The sequence below is a fragment of the Coregonus clupeaformis genome, unplaced genomic scaffold (assembly GCF_020615455.1).
Source record: "Coregonus clupeaformis isolate EN_2021a unplaced genomic scaffold, ASM2061545v1 scaf0591, whole genome shotgun sequence".
Classification (NCBI taxonomy): Eukaryota; Metazoa; Chordata; class Actinopteri; order Salmoniformes; family Salmonidae; genus Coregonus; species Coregonus clupeaformis.
In genome coordinates this window covers 77,736-93,574 of record NW_025534046.1, presented here as the reverse complement: position 1 = coordinate 93,574, position 15,839 = coordinate 77,736, and the positions used below count along the sequence as shown (strand labels likewise).

The following is a 15,839-nucleotide window of genomic DNA, read 5'->3' as shown; positions in this document are numbered from 1 at the left end:
ACGTTGATGTTCTAATCAGCCTCCTTCTTCCTTCTCCTGTTACCCATATCTCTCTTTCAATCTCTCTTTCTCTTTTTCTCTCTTTCTCTCCCCCTCTCTCTCTCTCTCTCTATCTCTCCCTCCCTCTCTCTCTCTCTCGCTCCCCCTCTCTCTCTCTCGTTCTCTCTCTCTCTCCCCCCTCTCTCACTCTCCCTCTCCCTCTCCTCTCTCTCTCCCCCCCTCTCTCCCTCTCTCCCTCTATCCCCTTCCCCTCCTCCCCCTCCCTCCCTCTCTCTCTCCCTCTCCCTCTCCCTCTCCCTCTCTCTCTCCCCCTCTCTCTCTCTCTCCCTCTCTCTCTCTCTCTCCCCCCCCTCTCTCTCTCCCTCTCTCTCTCTCTCTCTCTCTCTCTCTCTCTCTCTCTCTCTCTCTCTCTCCCTCTCTCCCATGTTTTCTCTGTGGTTCTAGAGTGTTCCGAGGAGAACCCGTGTGAGGGTCTGAGTCGTCACGCCACATTCCAGAACTTTGGCATGGCGTTCTCACTTTGTTCCGCATTTCCACCGGTGACAACTGGAATGGAATCATGAAGGTAACGACCAATCAGAGCGTGATTTGTCAACCCAATCAGCCAGTCAGATCACAGCTGGGGGGGGGGGAAACAGGGTTGATTGTAGACCTTGTTTGTTGCACACAGGTACAGAGAAAACCCCTCAGTATTAGAAAAAGAACGAGATGCAGAATTCTGCCATTCTTCTTCTAGCTTTTCCACAGGGTTGTAATCGTGCTCTAAATGCCACCTGGTGGGGAGCTTCTGTTTTAAGGCTTACAGCTGGCATTGTTTGGAGAACACAGAACACAACACAGGACACTGTTCCCAGACGACTGTCTGTCGGTGGAACGTGATTCATTACCTAGTAAAACCGACACGGAACGTTGTGGAACCTACACGGAACGTTGTGGAACATACACGGAACGTTGTGGAACCTACACGGAACGTTGTGGAACATACACGGAACGTTGTGGAACCTACACGGAACGTTGAGGAACATTGTGTGAATGTTGAGGGAACCGGAGATATTTATCTGAGGAGCTCATTGGCTAAAAAAAAAACCCTCCCTTCCCACCGGGTTCTGTCTGATAATTGGCTGTTATCCCAGTCAGTCAGACTCTCTGGCTCTCTGATAGGCTAGTGCTTGGCTCTGTGTGTCTTGTGCCAACAGACAGGCTGTGGCTCAACTCAATGGCTCCACCTGGTGGTCAGGACTGGGGGTTACACCCTGAGAAACACAATACATCATTATACCATTCTGCACACAAAAAGCTCTGTTTGGAAAATGGAAAGCATGGAAAATGACATTGCTGGGGCATGTTTGTATGAAATATACATTTTCTTAAAAGTCCCAACAGATTAATGCTACGGGCCTCCAGTTCTTTAGTAAACAACAGTCACCATTTCTGGTGTCTTCAAGCACATGACAGCGACTAAGGCGTTAGGAGCATTTTGTTGCTCTTGGTGATGATGTTTGTGTCTTTCTCGAGCCTCTTGTTGTCTGAGCTCCCTGCCCCAATAGTATCAACTCTCTCTCCCCTCCAGGACACGTTGCTCCCTGCCCCAATAGGATCAACTCTCTCTCTCCCCTCCAGGACACGTTGCTCCCTGCCCCAATAGTATCAACTCTCTCTCTCTCCCCTCCAGGACACGTTGCTCCCTGCCCCAATAGTATCAACTCTCTCTCTCCCCTCCAGGACACGTTGCTCCCTGCCCCAATAGTATCAACTCTCTCTCTCTCTCCTCCAGGACACGTTGCTCCCTGCCCCAATAGTATCAACTCTCTCTCTCTCTCCCCTCCAGGACACGTTGCTCCCTGCCCCAATAGTATCAACTCTCTCTCTCTCTCCCCTCCAGGACACGTTGCTCCCTGCCCCAATAGTATTGTAACGACCCTGTATTGTGTTCTGTGTTCATGGATGTGTTATCGTTCTCATGGGTACTAGCAGGGGTTAAATATGCCAGGACAGATGGAAAGGTTGGGGGGTATGATGGGTAATCCCGCGGGATTTTGGGAATGATAAAATAGGGGTTACGGTCTCATATCTCTTCTCTTCGGTTCGGGACCCTTGATTTTGACATGTTCTATTTGTGTATGTTCGAGGTTTAGCGGCGTGGGTTGTGGCCTGAACAATAGCCCATTTAGGAATAAACCTGTGTTCTGCCTGTACACCTGGTGCCGTCTCTCTCTTTACTTTATGACCCAGCTGGGTCATTACATTGGTGTCAGAAGTGCTTTCAACGACGGGATAGATCGAGATTAGGCGAGTTAGCTGTTTCAGTATAGGCCGTGGTTGCGTTAGCGTGACCGCATCTACGGTCAGGATGATCGGGCGAGGCGGAGAGTTAAGGAAGAGTCGGACAAAGTGGCCGTTGGGGGCTCGGGTGTACCCGGTCGGGAGGGTCAGGCGAGGACGGCTGTAGAGGAGCTGGAGAGCCACATGGCGGGAGTTAAATTGTCAGTCAGCAAGATGGCAGAACGGGCGGGTTTTCCTTCAAACCGCCGACCAGAACAGACGTCACGCGACGGAGATATCGACGCCACCGCGGCGCGGAAATGGCTGGACCTCCTTATGTAAACAGAGATGGCAGCGCCCTATTGCCATTAGCCACGGTCGGCTAAACTTCCAAAGTTCAATGGACAAGGTAAATGGGAAGTTTTTTTCACTCAATTCGAGTTGTTGGCTAGAGCCGGAGGTGGTCTGACGAGACGAAAGGGGTTACAGCTTGCCCTGAGCCTGTCAGAGGAGGCGTCGGAATGCCTGCTAACGCTTAGCCCCGGGACGAGAGGGGCGACTACGGTGCGCTAGTGGAGGCATTGGGGGCCGCTGCAGCGATGCACAGCCCAACATGCTGCGGATTGAACTGAATAACAAAAAAAGAGACTTCAGGGGGAATCATTAAAGGCGTTGGCAAGTGATATTCTGAGCCTGACCAGGCGGGCTTATGCAAATATGTCGATTGGGGTGCAAGACGAGCTGGCACGGGACAGTTTCATTAGAGCGCTCTCCTCCACCGAACTGGGTAAGCATGTGCAGATGTCGGACCCAGCATCTCTGGGGCTGCAGTGGAGATAGCCAGGAAGAGGGAGCTGATCTGGGGTGAGGGAGTGAGAGTGGAGGTTGCCAGTCAACCAGAGGTGAGAGCAGCGGCGGCCGGGTGCTGGGGGTCACCAAACCAGAGTGGGTCGACGAGTTGGGAGGGTTAGTCAAGACCGCCGCTTGTCATTGAGAAGGGCTCCAGACAACATCGCAGTGTCAGCTCAACTTCCATTGTCTGCTGGGGTTGTGGCCAGACTGGCCACATTCAGCGGGAGTGTGGCAGATTCTCCAGTCAACAGGGAAACGACAGCGGGGTTCTCGCGCAGGGGGCAGCGGCCCATTCCTCCGCCCCGAACCCACAGTAAGCAGAAGATGTACCCAGCAGTGCAGGCAAGAGGGTGGGGACCTGCTTCCCCAGGGTGTAGCGGCCACCGTGTTTCCTAGTCCGGTAGTTGTGGTGGGACGTACCACCATTGGGGGACTTCTGCAATGTCATCGCCAAGGTAGAGGGGGGTGGAATGTTTGGCCCTGGTCGACACGGGCTCTACAGTAACCCTGGTGAGACCAGACATACTACCTGTTGGGGTGCGGGTGGAGCCGACCTTTGTCCAGCTACGGACTGTCACGGGGAGCTAGCCCCCCATGTTAGGGAAGTGTCGGGTGTCTGTGACTGTGGGGGAGAAACTGTGGGTGTCCGGTGTGGGTAGCAGCGGTACAGGACCCCCTGCATACTAGGAATGGACTTTTTGAAAAACTGTGGGGCTCAGTTGGACTTAGCTTCGGGCACTTTGAGGCTGTCGGGGGGCCCACAGTGGGAATGTCGCCACGGGAGGGCCAGCAGGGGCAGGGCTGTCCCTCCGTCTTCCTCCAAGCTTGCCGAAACTCCACTGGTCGTCCCGGCTGCTCCCTTGGTCGTTGTTCCATCCCAGCAGCTGTCTCCAGCGGCAACGACCTTCACTCCCCATAATGGTGCAAGCACAGGCATCCCAGTAGCCCAAAACACACTGGCTCCTTCACCCCATCAGCCCGACGGGGGAAGGAGGAAGTTATCGACGCCTCGTTGAGGCTGTGTGGCTGAAAAACTGTCAAGGTCTGGACGAGGACAACAGAGACAATTAAAGCAGCTGCTGTTTGACTTTAAAGATAGCTTCGCTTGGGGGGAAGATGAGTAGGGCAAACGCACCTGGTTCAGCACGACATCGACACTGGGGACAACCAACCCATTAAAATTCGCCCCGTCGCATTCCCCTTGCCAAGAGGGAAGCAGCAGCCACAGCTATTGCTGACATGTTGCGGGGCTGATTTCATTGAGCCATCAGACAGCCCGTGGTCCGCGCCGGCCGTCATGGTGCCTAAGAAAGGGGGTAAACTTAGGTTTTGTGCGGACTACAGGGGCCTAAATTCTGTCACCATTAAAGACTCTTACCCCATACCGAGGATCGATGAGTCGCTAGACCACGCCAGAGGGTCCTCGTGGTTCTCTTCCCTTGATCTGCGCAGTGGCTACTGGCAGGTGCCCCTCTCGCCTGGGGCACGTGAAAACGGCCTTCTCCACGGATAGGGGCCATTGGCAGTTCAAGGTGCTGTGCTTCGGGCTTTGTAATGCTCCTGCCACCTTTGAGAGGCTCATGGACAGAGTGCTGGCGGGGGTTCCGAGAGACGAGTGTGTCGTGTACCTAGACGACATATTGGTACACGGCACGTCGTTTGAGGGGGCACTGGGGGCACTTAGGCGAGTGCTGGAGAGGATCTCGGGGGCGGGCTAAATTACACCCGGAAAAGTGCCATTTCATGCAAAGGGAGTTGGCGTTCCTGGGTCATCAGCTGGGTGGTGAGGGTATCAGCACGTTGCCAGACAAAGTGGAGGCTGTGAGGGGGTGGCCAATAAAAAAAAAAAAAAAAGAGGTTAAGAGCTTCCTGGGTCTGGCATCCTACTATCGTAGGTTTGTGAAAGGGTTTGCGGGGATAGCAGCTCCTTTGAACCACCTTCTCAAGAAGGACACTGTCTTTCAGTGGACCGAAGAGCACCAGCGGGCGTTTGAGGCCCTCAAACGTGCCCTGGTGGAGCCCCCTGTCCTGTCCTCACCAGACCCAAACCGTCCGTTTATTCTGGACACCGATGCAAGCAATGAGGGCTTGGGGGCCGTGCTGGCTCAGCGTGGTTCTGACGGGAGCACGTAGTAGCTTATTACAGCAGAACTTTTGATAAGGCTGAAAAACGCTACTGCGTGACAAGGAGGGGAGCTTTTGGCTGTCGTGGCAGCAGTACGCCATTTCAAGTACTACCCGGGGGCCTGCCGTTTGTGGTGCGGACGGATCACTCCGCCCTGCAGTGGCTTCTCTCCTTCAAGGAGCCAGAGGGTCAGATCGCCCGCTGGTTGGAGGAGCTGCAACCCTACGACTTCCAGGTGGAGCACAGGGCCGGCCTTCGCCACAGCAATGCAGACGCCTTGTCCCGCCGCCCGTGTGCTGAGGACGGCTGTGGGTACTGCGCCAAACGGGTGGAGCGAGAGAGGGAACTGTGCATGGAGGAGGGAGTCACCGCCACGGTGAGTCAGCTGAGGGTGACAGAGTGCCGGGAGCTTGAGGCTGTGGACGTCGGGGAGTGGAGGCTGTTGCCAGGAGGAGGACGCAGAGCGCGTCCTGTGCTGGGGTGGGTGGAAGAGAGAAGACGACCGCCATGGGGGGAAGTAGCCCCTCTATCACCAGTCACCAAAGGCCTCTGGGCTAAATTCTCAGTCCTTAGAGTGGCTGAGGGAGTGCTCCAGAGGGGGTGGAAAAAAGCCAGCTACTGGAGAAATGACGTGGCAGGTAGTGGTTCCCAAAAGGCTGCAAGGGAGCGTGTTACAGCAGCTTCACGGGGAGTAGGCGCAGGGCATTTTGGGGTCTCCAAAACGTTAAAGCGCGTACGTAAAGGCTTCTATTGGGCCAGGCACAGGAGGGATGTGGAGGACTTTTGCAGGCAGTGCGATGAGTGTGCTGCTAAGAAAGGACCTCCAGGTCAGTCACACGCCCTCCTACAACAATTCCCAGTAGGGGGAGCCCATGGAGAGACTGGGGGTAGACATAGTTGGACCGTTTCCAATCACAGACAGCGGTAACAGGTGGATTCTAACTGCTATGGACTACTTCACCAAGTGGCCAGAGGCTTACGCTCTCCCAGACCAGGAGGCAGAAACAGTAGCTGATGCATTGGTAGGGGGAATAATCAGTCGGGTTCGGGGTGCCACAGTCTATACACAGCGACCAGGGGAGAAACTTTGAGTCACGGGTGTTCTCAGAGTTGTGTAGACGGGTTAGGCGCGGAGAAGACGCGCACTACTCCGCTTCATCCCCAGAGTGATGGGCTGGTGGAAAGATTTAACAGAACATTAGCACAACAGCTGGCTATCGTTACCTCAAAACACCAGAGAGATTGGGACACCCACTTTACCGTTTATTCTCATGGCATGTAGGTCGGCTGTTCAGGAATCGACTGCGTGCTCCCCAGCGCTACTAATGTTAGGTCGTGAGTTGCGCACCCCAGCCCGAACTGACGTTTGGCCACCCTCCTGATAACGACGACGGGTTTTGCCTGGCCCGAACTATGTTTGCCGACTGCAGAACCGGTTAGAAGCGGCTCACACCTTCGCAAGAGAGCAACTCGAGAACGCAGGAATGCGCCAAAGCGCCACTATGACTCACGCGCTAGGGGGAGGCACTTTGGAGCGGGAGAACGAGTGTGGCTTCACAACCCCAGCGCAAGAAGGGGCGGTGCCCAAAGTTGGACAGTGCCTGGGTGGGCGTGCCTGGTGATAGAGAGAGTGGGGGAGGTGACGATGGTGGAGGTTCCCCACGGGGCAGGGAAGGTGGTGGTCCACCGGGACCGATTGGCGCCCTACAGAGGGAGGAAAACGGTAGGGAATGGAAGTGAGGACTCTGATGTGAGCACACGGGGACAGTCTAGCGAGGAGACTCTAATGCAAGCTGAGCCTGGGACGGGGGCTGCCTCTTCGGGGGTGCTGGAAATGACATTGGGGCAGATGAGTGTTCTGGGGGGTCCACCAGTGGGAGTCAAGGGGAGGCACAAGAGACTGATGCGACCTCCGGGTCGTTTTAAGGATTTTGTTTTGTAACCCTAGGGGCTAGGGTTTAGAAAGGAGGGGGCTATGTAACGAATTCTGTATTGTGTTCTGTGTTCATGGATGTGTTATCGTTCTCTATGGGTACTAGCAGGGGTTAAATATGCCAGGACAGATGGAAAGGTTGGGGGTATGATGGGTAATCCCACGGGATTTTGGGAATGATAAAATAGGGGTTACGGTCTCATATCTCTTCTCTTGGTTCGGGACCCTTGATTTTGACATGTTCTATTTGTGTATGTTCGAGGTTTAGCGGCGTGGGTTGTGGCCTGAACAATAGCCCATTTAGGAATAAACCTGTGTTCTGCCTGTACACCTGGTGCCCGTCTCTCTTTTACTTTATGACCCAGCTGGGTCATTACAGTATCAACTCTCTCTCTCCCCTCCAGGACACGTTGCTCCCTGCCCCAATAGTATCAACTCTCTCTCTCCCCTCCAGGACACGTTGCTCCCTGCCCCAATAGTATCAACTCTCTCTCTCCCCTCCAGGACACGTTGCTACCTTCCCCAATAGTATAAACTCTCTCTCCCTCTCTCCCTCCCTCTCTCTCTCCACCTCCCCCACCCAGGACACGTTGCGCGAGTGTCTTCCAGAGGAGCACTCCTGCCTGACCTACCTTCCCCTGGTGTCCCCTGTCTACTTCGTGACCTTCGTCCTCACGGCCCAGTTCGTGCTGGTCAACGTGGTGGTGGCGGTGTTGATGAAACATCTGGAGGAGAGCAACAAGGAGGCGCAGGAGGAGGCGGAGGAGGAGGCCAAAGAGGAGGAGGCTAGGCAACAGGAGGAGGCCAGACAAGAGGAGGCGCGCCAGGAGGCCGTCCGTCCCCTTAGCAACGCCTCAGTGGGCGGGGTGGAATCGTCTGGACAGGTACGGAGAAGGATCACCTGTAGTTGAACCTAACCCAAAGATCTAGGATCAGATCACCTTCCCGTCAGTTCTCTCCTATCGACTGTCAGGGGGTGACATAACATCTGACCCTGTATCAGTGGTTAGGGGGGGGACTGTTGGTGGTGGTGTTGGTGGTGATGCTGGGATCAGATCACCTTCCCGTCAGTCCTCTCCTATCGACTGTCAGGGGGTGACATAACATCTGACCCTGTATCAGTGGTTAGGGGAGGGGGGGGGCTGTTGGTGGTGGTGTTGGTGGGATCAGATCACCTTCCCGTCAGTCCTCTCTATCGACTGTCAGGGGGTGACATAACATCTGACCCTGTATCAGTGGTTAGGGGGGCTGTTGGTGGTGATGCTGAGATCAGATCACCTTCCCGTCAGTCCTCTCCTATCGACTGTCAGGGGGTGACATAACATCTGACCCTGTATCAGTGGTTAGGAGGGGGACTGGTGGTGGTGGTGGTGGGATCAGATCACCTTCCCGTCAGTCCTCTCCTATCGACTGTCAGGGGGGTGACATAACATCTGACCCTGTATCAGTGGTTAGGGGGGGGGCTGTTGGTGGTGGTGTTGGTGGTGATGCTGGGATCAGATCACCTTCCCGTCAGTCCTCTCCTATCGACTGTCAGGGGGTGACATAACATCTGACCCTGTATCAGTGGTTAGGGGAGGGGGGGGCTGTTGGTGGTGGTGGTGGTGGGATCAGATCACCTTCCCGTCAGTCCTCTCCTATCGACTGTCAGGGGGTGACATAACATCTGACCCTGTATCAGTGGTTAGGGAGGGGGACTGGTGGTGGTGGTGGTGGGATCAGATCACCTTCCCGTCAGTCCTCTCCTATCGACTGGCAGGGGGTGACATAACATCTGACCCTGTATCAGTGGTTAGGGGGGGGGGGCTGTTGGTGGTGGTGATGCTGGGATCAGATCACCTTCCCGTCAGTCCTCTCCTATCGACTGGCAGGGGTGACATAACATCTGACCCTGTATCAGTGGTTAGGGGAGGGGGGCTGTTGGTGGTGGTGGTGGTGGGATCAGATCACCTCCCCGTCAGTCCTCTCCTATCGACTGGCAGGGGGTGAGCATAACATCTGACCCTGTATCAGTGGTTAGGGAGGGGGACTGGTGGTGGTGGTGGTGGGATCAGATCACCTTCCCGTCAGTCCTCTCCCTATCGACTGTCAGGGGGTGACATAACATCTGACCCTGTATCAGTGGTTAGGGGGGGACTGTTGGTGGTGGTGGTGGTGGTGTTGGTGGGATCAGATCACCTTCCCGTCAGTCCTCTCCTATCGACTGGCAGGGGGTGACATAACATCTGACCCTGTATCAGTGGTTAGGGGAGGGGGGGGCTGTTGGTGGTGGTGGTGGGATCAGATCACCTTCCCGTCAGTCCTCTCCTATCGACTGTCAGGGGGTGACATAACATCTGACCCTGTATCAGTGGTTAGGGGGGGGACTGTTGGTGGTGGTGTTGGTGGTGATGCTGGGATCAGATCACCTTCCCGTCAGTCCTCTCCTATCGACTGTCAGGGGGTGACATAACATCTGACCCTGTATCAGTGGTTAGGGGGGGACTGTTGGTGGTGGTGGTGGTGGTGTTGGTGGGATCAGATCACCTTCCCGTCAGTCCTCTCCTATCGACTGGCAGGGGGTGACATAACATCTGACCCTGTATCAGTGGTTAGGGGAGGGGGGCTGTTGGTGGTGGTGGTGGGATCAGATCACCTTCCGTCAGTCCTCTCCTATCGACTGTCAGGGGGTGACACAACATCTGACCCTGTATCAGTGGTTAGGAGGGGGACTGGTGGTGGTGGTGGTGGGATCAGATCACCTTCCCTGTCAGTCCTCTCCTATCGACTGTCAGGGGGTGACATAACATCTGACCCTGTATCAGTGGTTAGGGGAGGGGGACTGGTGGTGGTGGTGGTGGGATCAGATCACCTTCCGTCAGTCCTCTCCTATCGACTGTCAGGGGGTGACATAACATCTGACCCAGTATCTGGTTAGGGAGGGGGACTGGTGGTGGTGGTGGTGGGATCAGATCACCTTCCCGGTCAGTCCTCTCCCTATCGACTGTCAGGGGGTGACATAACATCTGACCCTGTATCAGTGGTTAGGAGGGGGACTGGTGGTGGTGGTGGTGGGATCAGATCACCTTTCCGTCAGTCCTCTCCTATCGACTGTCAGGGGGTGACATAACATCTGACCCTGTATCAGTGGTTAGGAGGGGACTGGTGGTGGTGGTGGTGGGATCAGATCACCTTCCCGTCAGTCCTCTCCTATCGACTGTCAGGGGGTGACATAACATCTGACCCTGTATCAGTGGTTAGGGAGGGGGACTGGTGGTGGTGGTGGTGGGATCAGATCACCTTCCGTCAGTCCTCTCCCTATCGACTGTCAGGGGTGACATAACATCTGACCCTGTATCAGTGGTTAGGGAGGGGGACTGGTGGTGGTGGTGGTGGGATCAGATCACCTTCCCGTCAGTCCTCTCCTATCGACTGTCAGGGGTGACACAACATCTGACCCTGTATCAGTGGTTAGGGAGGGGGACTGGTGGTGGTGGTGGTGGGATCAGATCACCTTCCCCGTCAGTCCTCTCCTATCGACTGTCAGGGGTGACATAACATCTGACCCTGTATCAGTGGTTAGGGGGCTGGTGGTGGTGGTGGTGGGATCAGATCACCTTCCCGTCAGTCCCTCTCCTATCGACTGTCAGGGGTGACATAACATCTGACCCTGTATCAGTGGTTAGGAGGGACTGGTTGTGGTGGTGGTGGGATCAGATCACCTTCCCGTCAGTCCTCTCCTATCGACTGTCAGGGGGTGACATAACATCTGACCCTGTATCAGTGGTTAGGGAGGGGGACTGGTGGTGGTGGTGGTGGGATCAGATCACCTTCCCCGTCAGTCCTCTCCTATCGACTGTCAGGGGGTGACATAACATCTGACCCTGTATCAGTGGTTAGGGGAGGGGGACTGGTGGTGGTGGTGGTGGGATCAGATCACCTTCCCGTCAGTCCTCTCTATCGACTGTCAGGGGGTGGCATAACATCTGACCCTGTATCAGTGGTTAGGAGGGGGACTGGGTGGTGGTGGTGGTGGGATCAGATCACCTTCCCGTCAGTCCTCTCCTACTCGACTGTCAGGGGGTGACATAACATCTGACCCTGTATCAGTGGTTAGGGGGACTGGTGGTGGTGGTGGTGGGATCAGATCACCTTCCCGTCAGTCCTCTCCTATCGACTGTCAGGGGGTGACATAACATCTGACCCTGTATCAGTGGTTAGGGAGGGGGACTGGTGGTGGTGGTGGTGGGATCAGATCACCTCCCGTCAGTCCTCTCCTATCGACTGTCAGGGGGTGACATAACATCTGACCCTGTATCAGTGGTTAGGAGGGGGGACTGGTGGTGGTGGTGGTGGGATCAGATCACCTTCTCGTCAGTCCTCTCCTATCGACTGTTAGGGGGTGACATAACATCTGACCCTGTATCAGTGGTTAGGGAGGGGGACTGGTGGTGGTGGTGATGCTGGGATCAGATCACCTTCCCGTCAGTCCTCTCCTATCGACTGTCAGGGGGTGACATAACATCTGACCCTGTATCAGTGGTTAGGGAGGGGGACTGGTGGTGGTGGTGGTGGTGGGATCAGATCACCTCCCGTCAGTCCTCTCCTATCGACTGTCAGGGGGTGACATAACATCTGACCCTGTATCAGTGGTTAGGGAGGGGGACTGGTGGTGGTGGTGGTGGGATCAGATCACCTTCCCGTCAGTCCTCTCCTATCGACTGTCAGGGGGTGACATAACATCTGACCCTGTATCAGTGGTTAGGGAGGGGGACTGGTGGTGGTGGTGGTGGGATCAGATCACCTTCCCGTCAGTCCTCTCCTACTCGACTGTCAGGGGGTGACATAACATCTGACCCTGTATCAGTGGTTAGGGAGGGGACTGGTGGTGGTGGTGGTGGGATCAGATCACCTTCCCGTCAGTCCTCTCCTATCGACTGTCAGGGGGTGACATAACATCTGACCCTGTATCAGTGGTTAGGGAGGGGGACTGGTGGTGGTGGTGGTGGGATCAGATCACCTTCCCGTCAGTCCTCTCCTATCGACTGTCAGGGGGTGACATAACATCTGACCCTGTATCAGTGGTTAGGGGAGGGGGGGGCTGTTGGTGGTGGTGGTGGTGGGATCAGATCACCTTCCGGTCAGTCCTCTCCTATCGACTGTCAGGGGGTGGCATAACATCTGACCCTGTATCAGTGGTTAGGAGGGGGGACTGGTGGTGGTGGTGGTGGGATCAGATCACCTTCCCGTCAGTCCTCTCCTATCGACTGTCAGGGGGTGACATAAACATCTGACCCTGTATCAGTGGTTAGGGAGGGGACTGGTGGTGGTGGTGGTGGGATCAGATCACCTTCCGTCAGTCCTCTCCTATCGACTGTCAGGGGGTGACATAACATCTGACCCTGTATCAGTGGTTAGGGAGGGGGACTGGTGGTGGTGGTGGTGGGATCAGATCACCTTCCCCGTCAGTCCTCTCCTATCGACTGTCCGGGGGTGACATAACATCTGACCCTGTATCAGTGGTTAGGGAGGGGGACTGGTGGTGGTGGTGGTGGGATCAGATCACCTTCCGTCAGTCCTCTCCCATCGACTGTCAGGGGGTGACATAACATCTGACCCTGTATCAGTGGTTAGGAAGGGGACTGGTGGTGGTGGTGGTGGGATCAGATCACCTTCCCGTCAGTCCTCTCCTATCGACTGTCAGGGGGTGACATAACATCTGACCCTGTATCAGTGGTTAGGGAGGGGGACTGGTGGTGGTGGTGGTGGGATCAGATCACCTTCCCGTCAGTCCTCTCCTATCGACTGTCAGGGGGTGACATAACATCTGACCCTGTATCAGTGGTTAGGAGGGGGACTGGTGGTGGTGGTGGTGGGATCAGATCACCTTCCCGTCAGTCCTCTCCTATCGACTGTCAGGGGTGACATAACATCTGGACCCTGTATCAGTGGTTAGGGGAGGGGGGGGCTGTTGGTGGTGGTGATGCTGGGATCAGATCACCTTCCCGTCAGTCCTCTCCTATCGACTGTCAGGGGGTGACATAACATCTGACCCTGTATCAGTGGTTAGGGGAGGGACTGCCACCTATTACCACAGGTAGATAGATGGGTGGTGATGTTGGTCATGATGATGAGGGTGATGACGATGGTGGTGATGATGATGGTGATGAGGGTTTTGACGATGGTGGTGATGATGATCGTGGTGATGACGATGGTGATGACGGTGGTGATTATGAAGGTTATGGTGCTGACCCGTGTGGCTCAGTAGGTAGAGCATGGCGCTTGCAACGGCAGGGTTGTGGGTTCGATTCCCACGGGGGACCAGTATGAAAAAATGTATGCACTCCCTACTGTAAGTCGCTCTGGATAAGAGCATCTGCTAAATGACTAAAATGTAAAAACATTATGAAGATGACGTTCATGTTTTTGTTCCAGTTTGAGGAAGAAGAGGGTTGTCGTGGTAGCCTGCTGACGGTGGGCGGCCGTCTCTGTCACGTATGATGTCTCTGCCTAGCGACAGCTACATGCTCCGCCCCTACAGCCCCTCGGACACACCCCCTACCCTCCCATTGGCCACGACACCTACGGGGATACGGTTTCTCAGGTAACCATCCCTCAGAGTTCGAAAGTTCTGTCTCTGCTAGGTCTCAGAGTTCTAGGTCTCAGAGTTCTAGGTGTCAGTATTCTAGGTGTCAGGGTTCTAGGTCTCAGGGTTCTAGGTGTCAGGGTTCTAGGTCTCAGAGTTCTAGGTGTCAGGGTTCTAGGTCTCAGAGTTCTAGGTCTCAGATTTCTAGGTCTCAGAGTTTTAGGTTTCAGAGTTTTAGGTCTCAGAGTTCTAGGTTTCAGAGTTTTAGGTCTCAGAGTTTTAGGTCTCAGAGTTTTAGGTCTCAGAGTTCTAGGTCTCAGAGTTCTATGTGTCAGGGGTTCTAGGTCTCAGAGTTCTAGGTCTCTCTCTGTGTCTCCCTAGGTTCTGTCTCCTCCATGGGCTCTAGTGGAGCAGGATCCCTACTGCAGGTCCCGGGGCGTTACCATCGGGAAGCCGCGCGTCCCTCAGCTCCAGGGGATCCAGCTGCAGACCCACGGTCAGGCTCAGCCCCTCCCACAGCGTGGACAGACACTCCCTCTCCATGGGAAGACACACCCCCCAGGAGGCCCAGCGATGTTGAGGGCAGACGAGCGTCGTTTATCAGTAGTTCTTACTACACCCACAGTATGGACACACATATGGTTACGGACTCCGCCCTGCTCAGAGCATCGACACACATAGTTACAGACTCAGCCCTGCTCAGAGCATCGACACACATAGTCACAGACTCCGCCCTGCTCAGAGCATCGACACACATAGTTACAGACTCCGCCTGCTCAGAGCATCGACACACATAGTTACAGACTCCGCCCTGCTCAGAGCATCGACACACGCTCCTCCCATTACCTCGACAGACGAGCCTCTTATATCCACAGCCCCTCCCACAGCATGGACAGTAGACACGCCCCTCAGATGGATAGACACACCCCTTATATCCACAGCCCCTCCCACTGGACGGTAGATCACGCCCCTTATATCAGCAGCCCCCGCACACAGCGTCAATAGACACACCCCACTCCTAACAATAGACACGCCTCTAATATGAGTAGCCCTCCCACGGTATGGACAGACAGCCCCGACCCAGCACCTCCCTCGGTGTGAGCAGACAGCCCCCGACCCAGCTCCTCCCTCGGTGTGAGACAGACAGCTGAGAGACAGGTATGTAGACTATGTACACAGCAGCTCTTACCCAGCTAGCGTATTAGGTTCCCTGGATGTTTCCACGAACGTCTGTATTTTTTGGGGGGAACCTTGCGTGCAAGTTGTTAGAATGTTTTGTGCTAGCTAGGAAACTTTACAGTCCAGGCCAGATCTAACTGCATTCACCTTCAACTGTCATTTGATTTGATGTTCAAAACAGTCCCAGTGACCTCTGCCCCTCTGTTTCCTGTCTCTCTACTTCCTAACTTCCTGTCTGCTTAGAAGGCGGTGCGTTGTGACTCTGAGGACCTGAGCTGCAGTTCCACCGACGATCTGCGGGGAGCTCTGTCGACGGCGCCTACCTCACCCGTACCCAGCGTGCACCTCTCACCACTACCCAGCGTGCACCTCCACCTCTACCCAGCCCGCCCCCTGGTGGCAACACACACCTGGACGTGCACCGCCCCTCCTCGCCCTCCCGCTCCCCCGAGGACCGCACCTCCAGCGCAGCACACACTCCGCCACACACACACCGTACACACACTGAGCCACACACACAGTCAGAGGGTTATATCTACCAGAGGACACAGTAGGAGCCACAGTGATAGTGGCCCCCCAGCCGCCCCCCGGCCCCCAGCCGCCTCCCCGGCCCTCAGATCTCTCCCACCCCCTGGTCAACAGACACCCCACAGACACCCCCAGAGGCCTGAGATGCTCCAGACCCCAGACCCCAGGCCCATCTCTCTCTGCTCTGGAGGTCCCAGCCCCAACCTCGCCATCTCTACTCCCTCCACTCCCCAGAGGCCTGAGAACCGCCCCAGACCCCAGACCCCAGGCCCATCTCTCTCTGCTCTGGAGGTCCCAGCCCCAACCTCGCCATCTCTACTCCCTCCACTCCCCAGAAGTCCTGAGACGCCCAGACCCCAGACCCCAGGCCCATCTCTCTCGCTCTGGAGGTCCCA

At 55.6% G+C, this 15,839-nt stretch overlaps 1 protein-coding gene across 1 annotated transcript in view; it reads left to right on the top strand.

Moving 5' to 3' along the window:
- The window catches only part of LOC121560310 (voltage-dependent T-type calcium channel subunit alpha-1H-like), a 208,075-nt gene extending 193,200 nt beyond the window's left edge, over nt 1-14,875 (top strand). Inside the window, 6 exon segments of the mRNA XM_045216064.1 lie at nt 445-513; nt 516-565; nt 7,757-8,056; nt 13,587-13,646; nt 14,119-14,233; nt 14,787-14,875. Of these exon segments, the coding sequence (XP_045071999.1) occupies nt 445-513; nt 516-565; nt 7,757-8,056; nt 13,587-13,646; nt 14,119-14,233; nt 14,787-14,875 (683 nt within the window).
- Nucleotides 14,876-15,839: the final 964 nt, after the last annotated feature.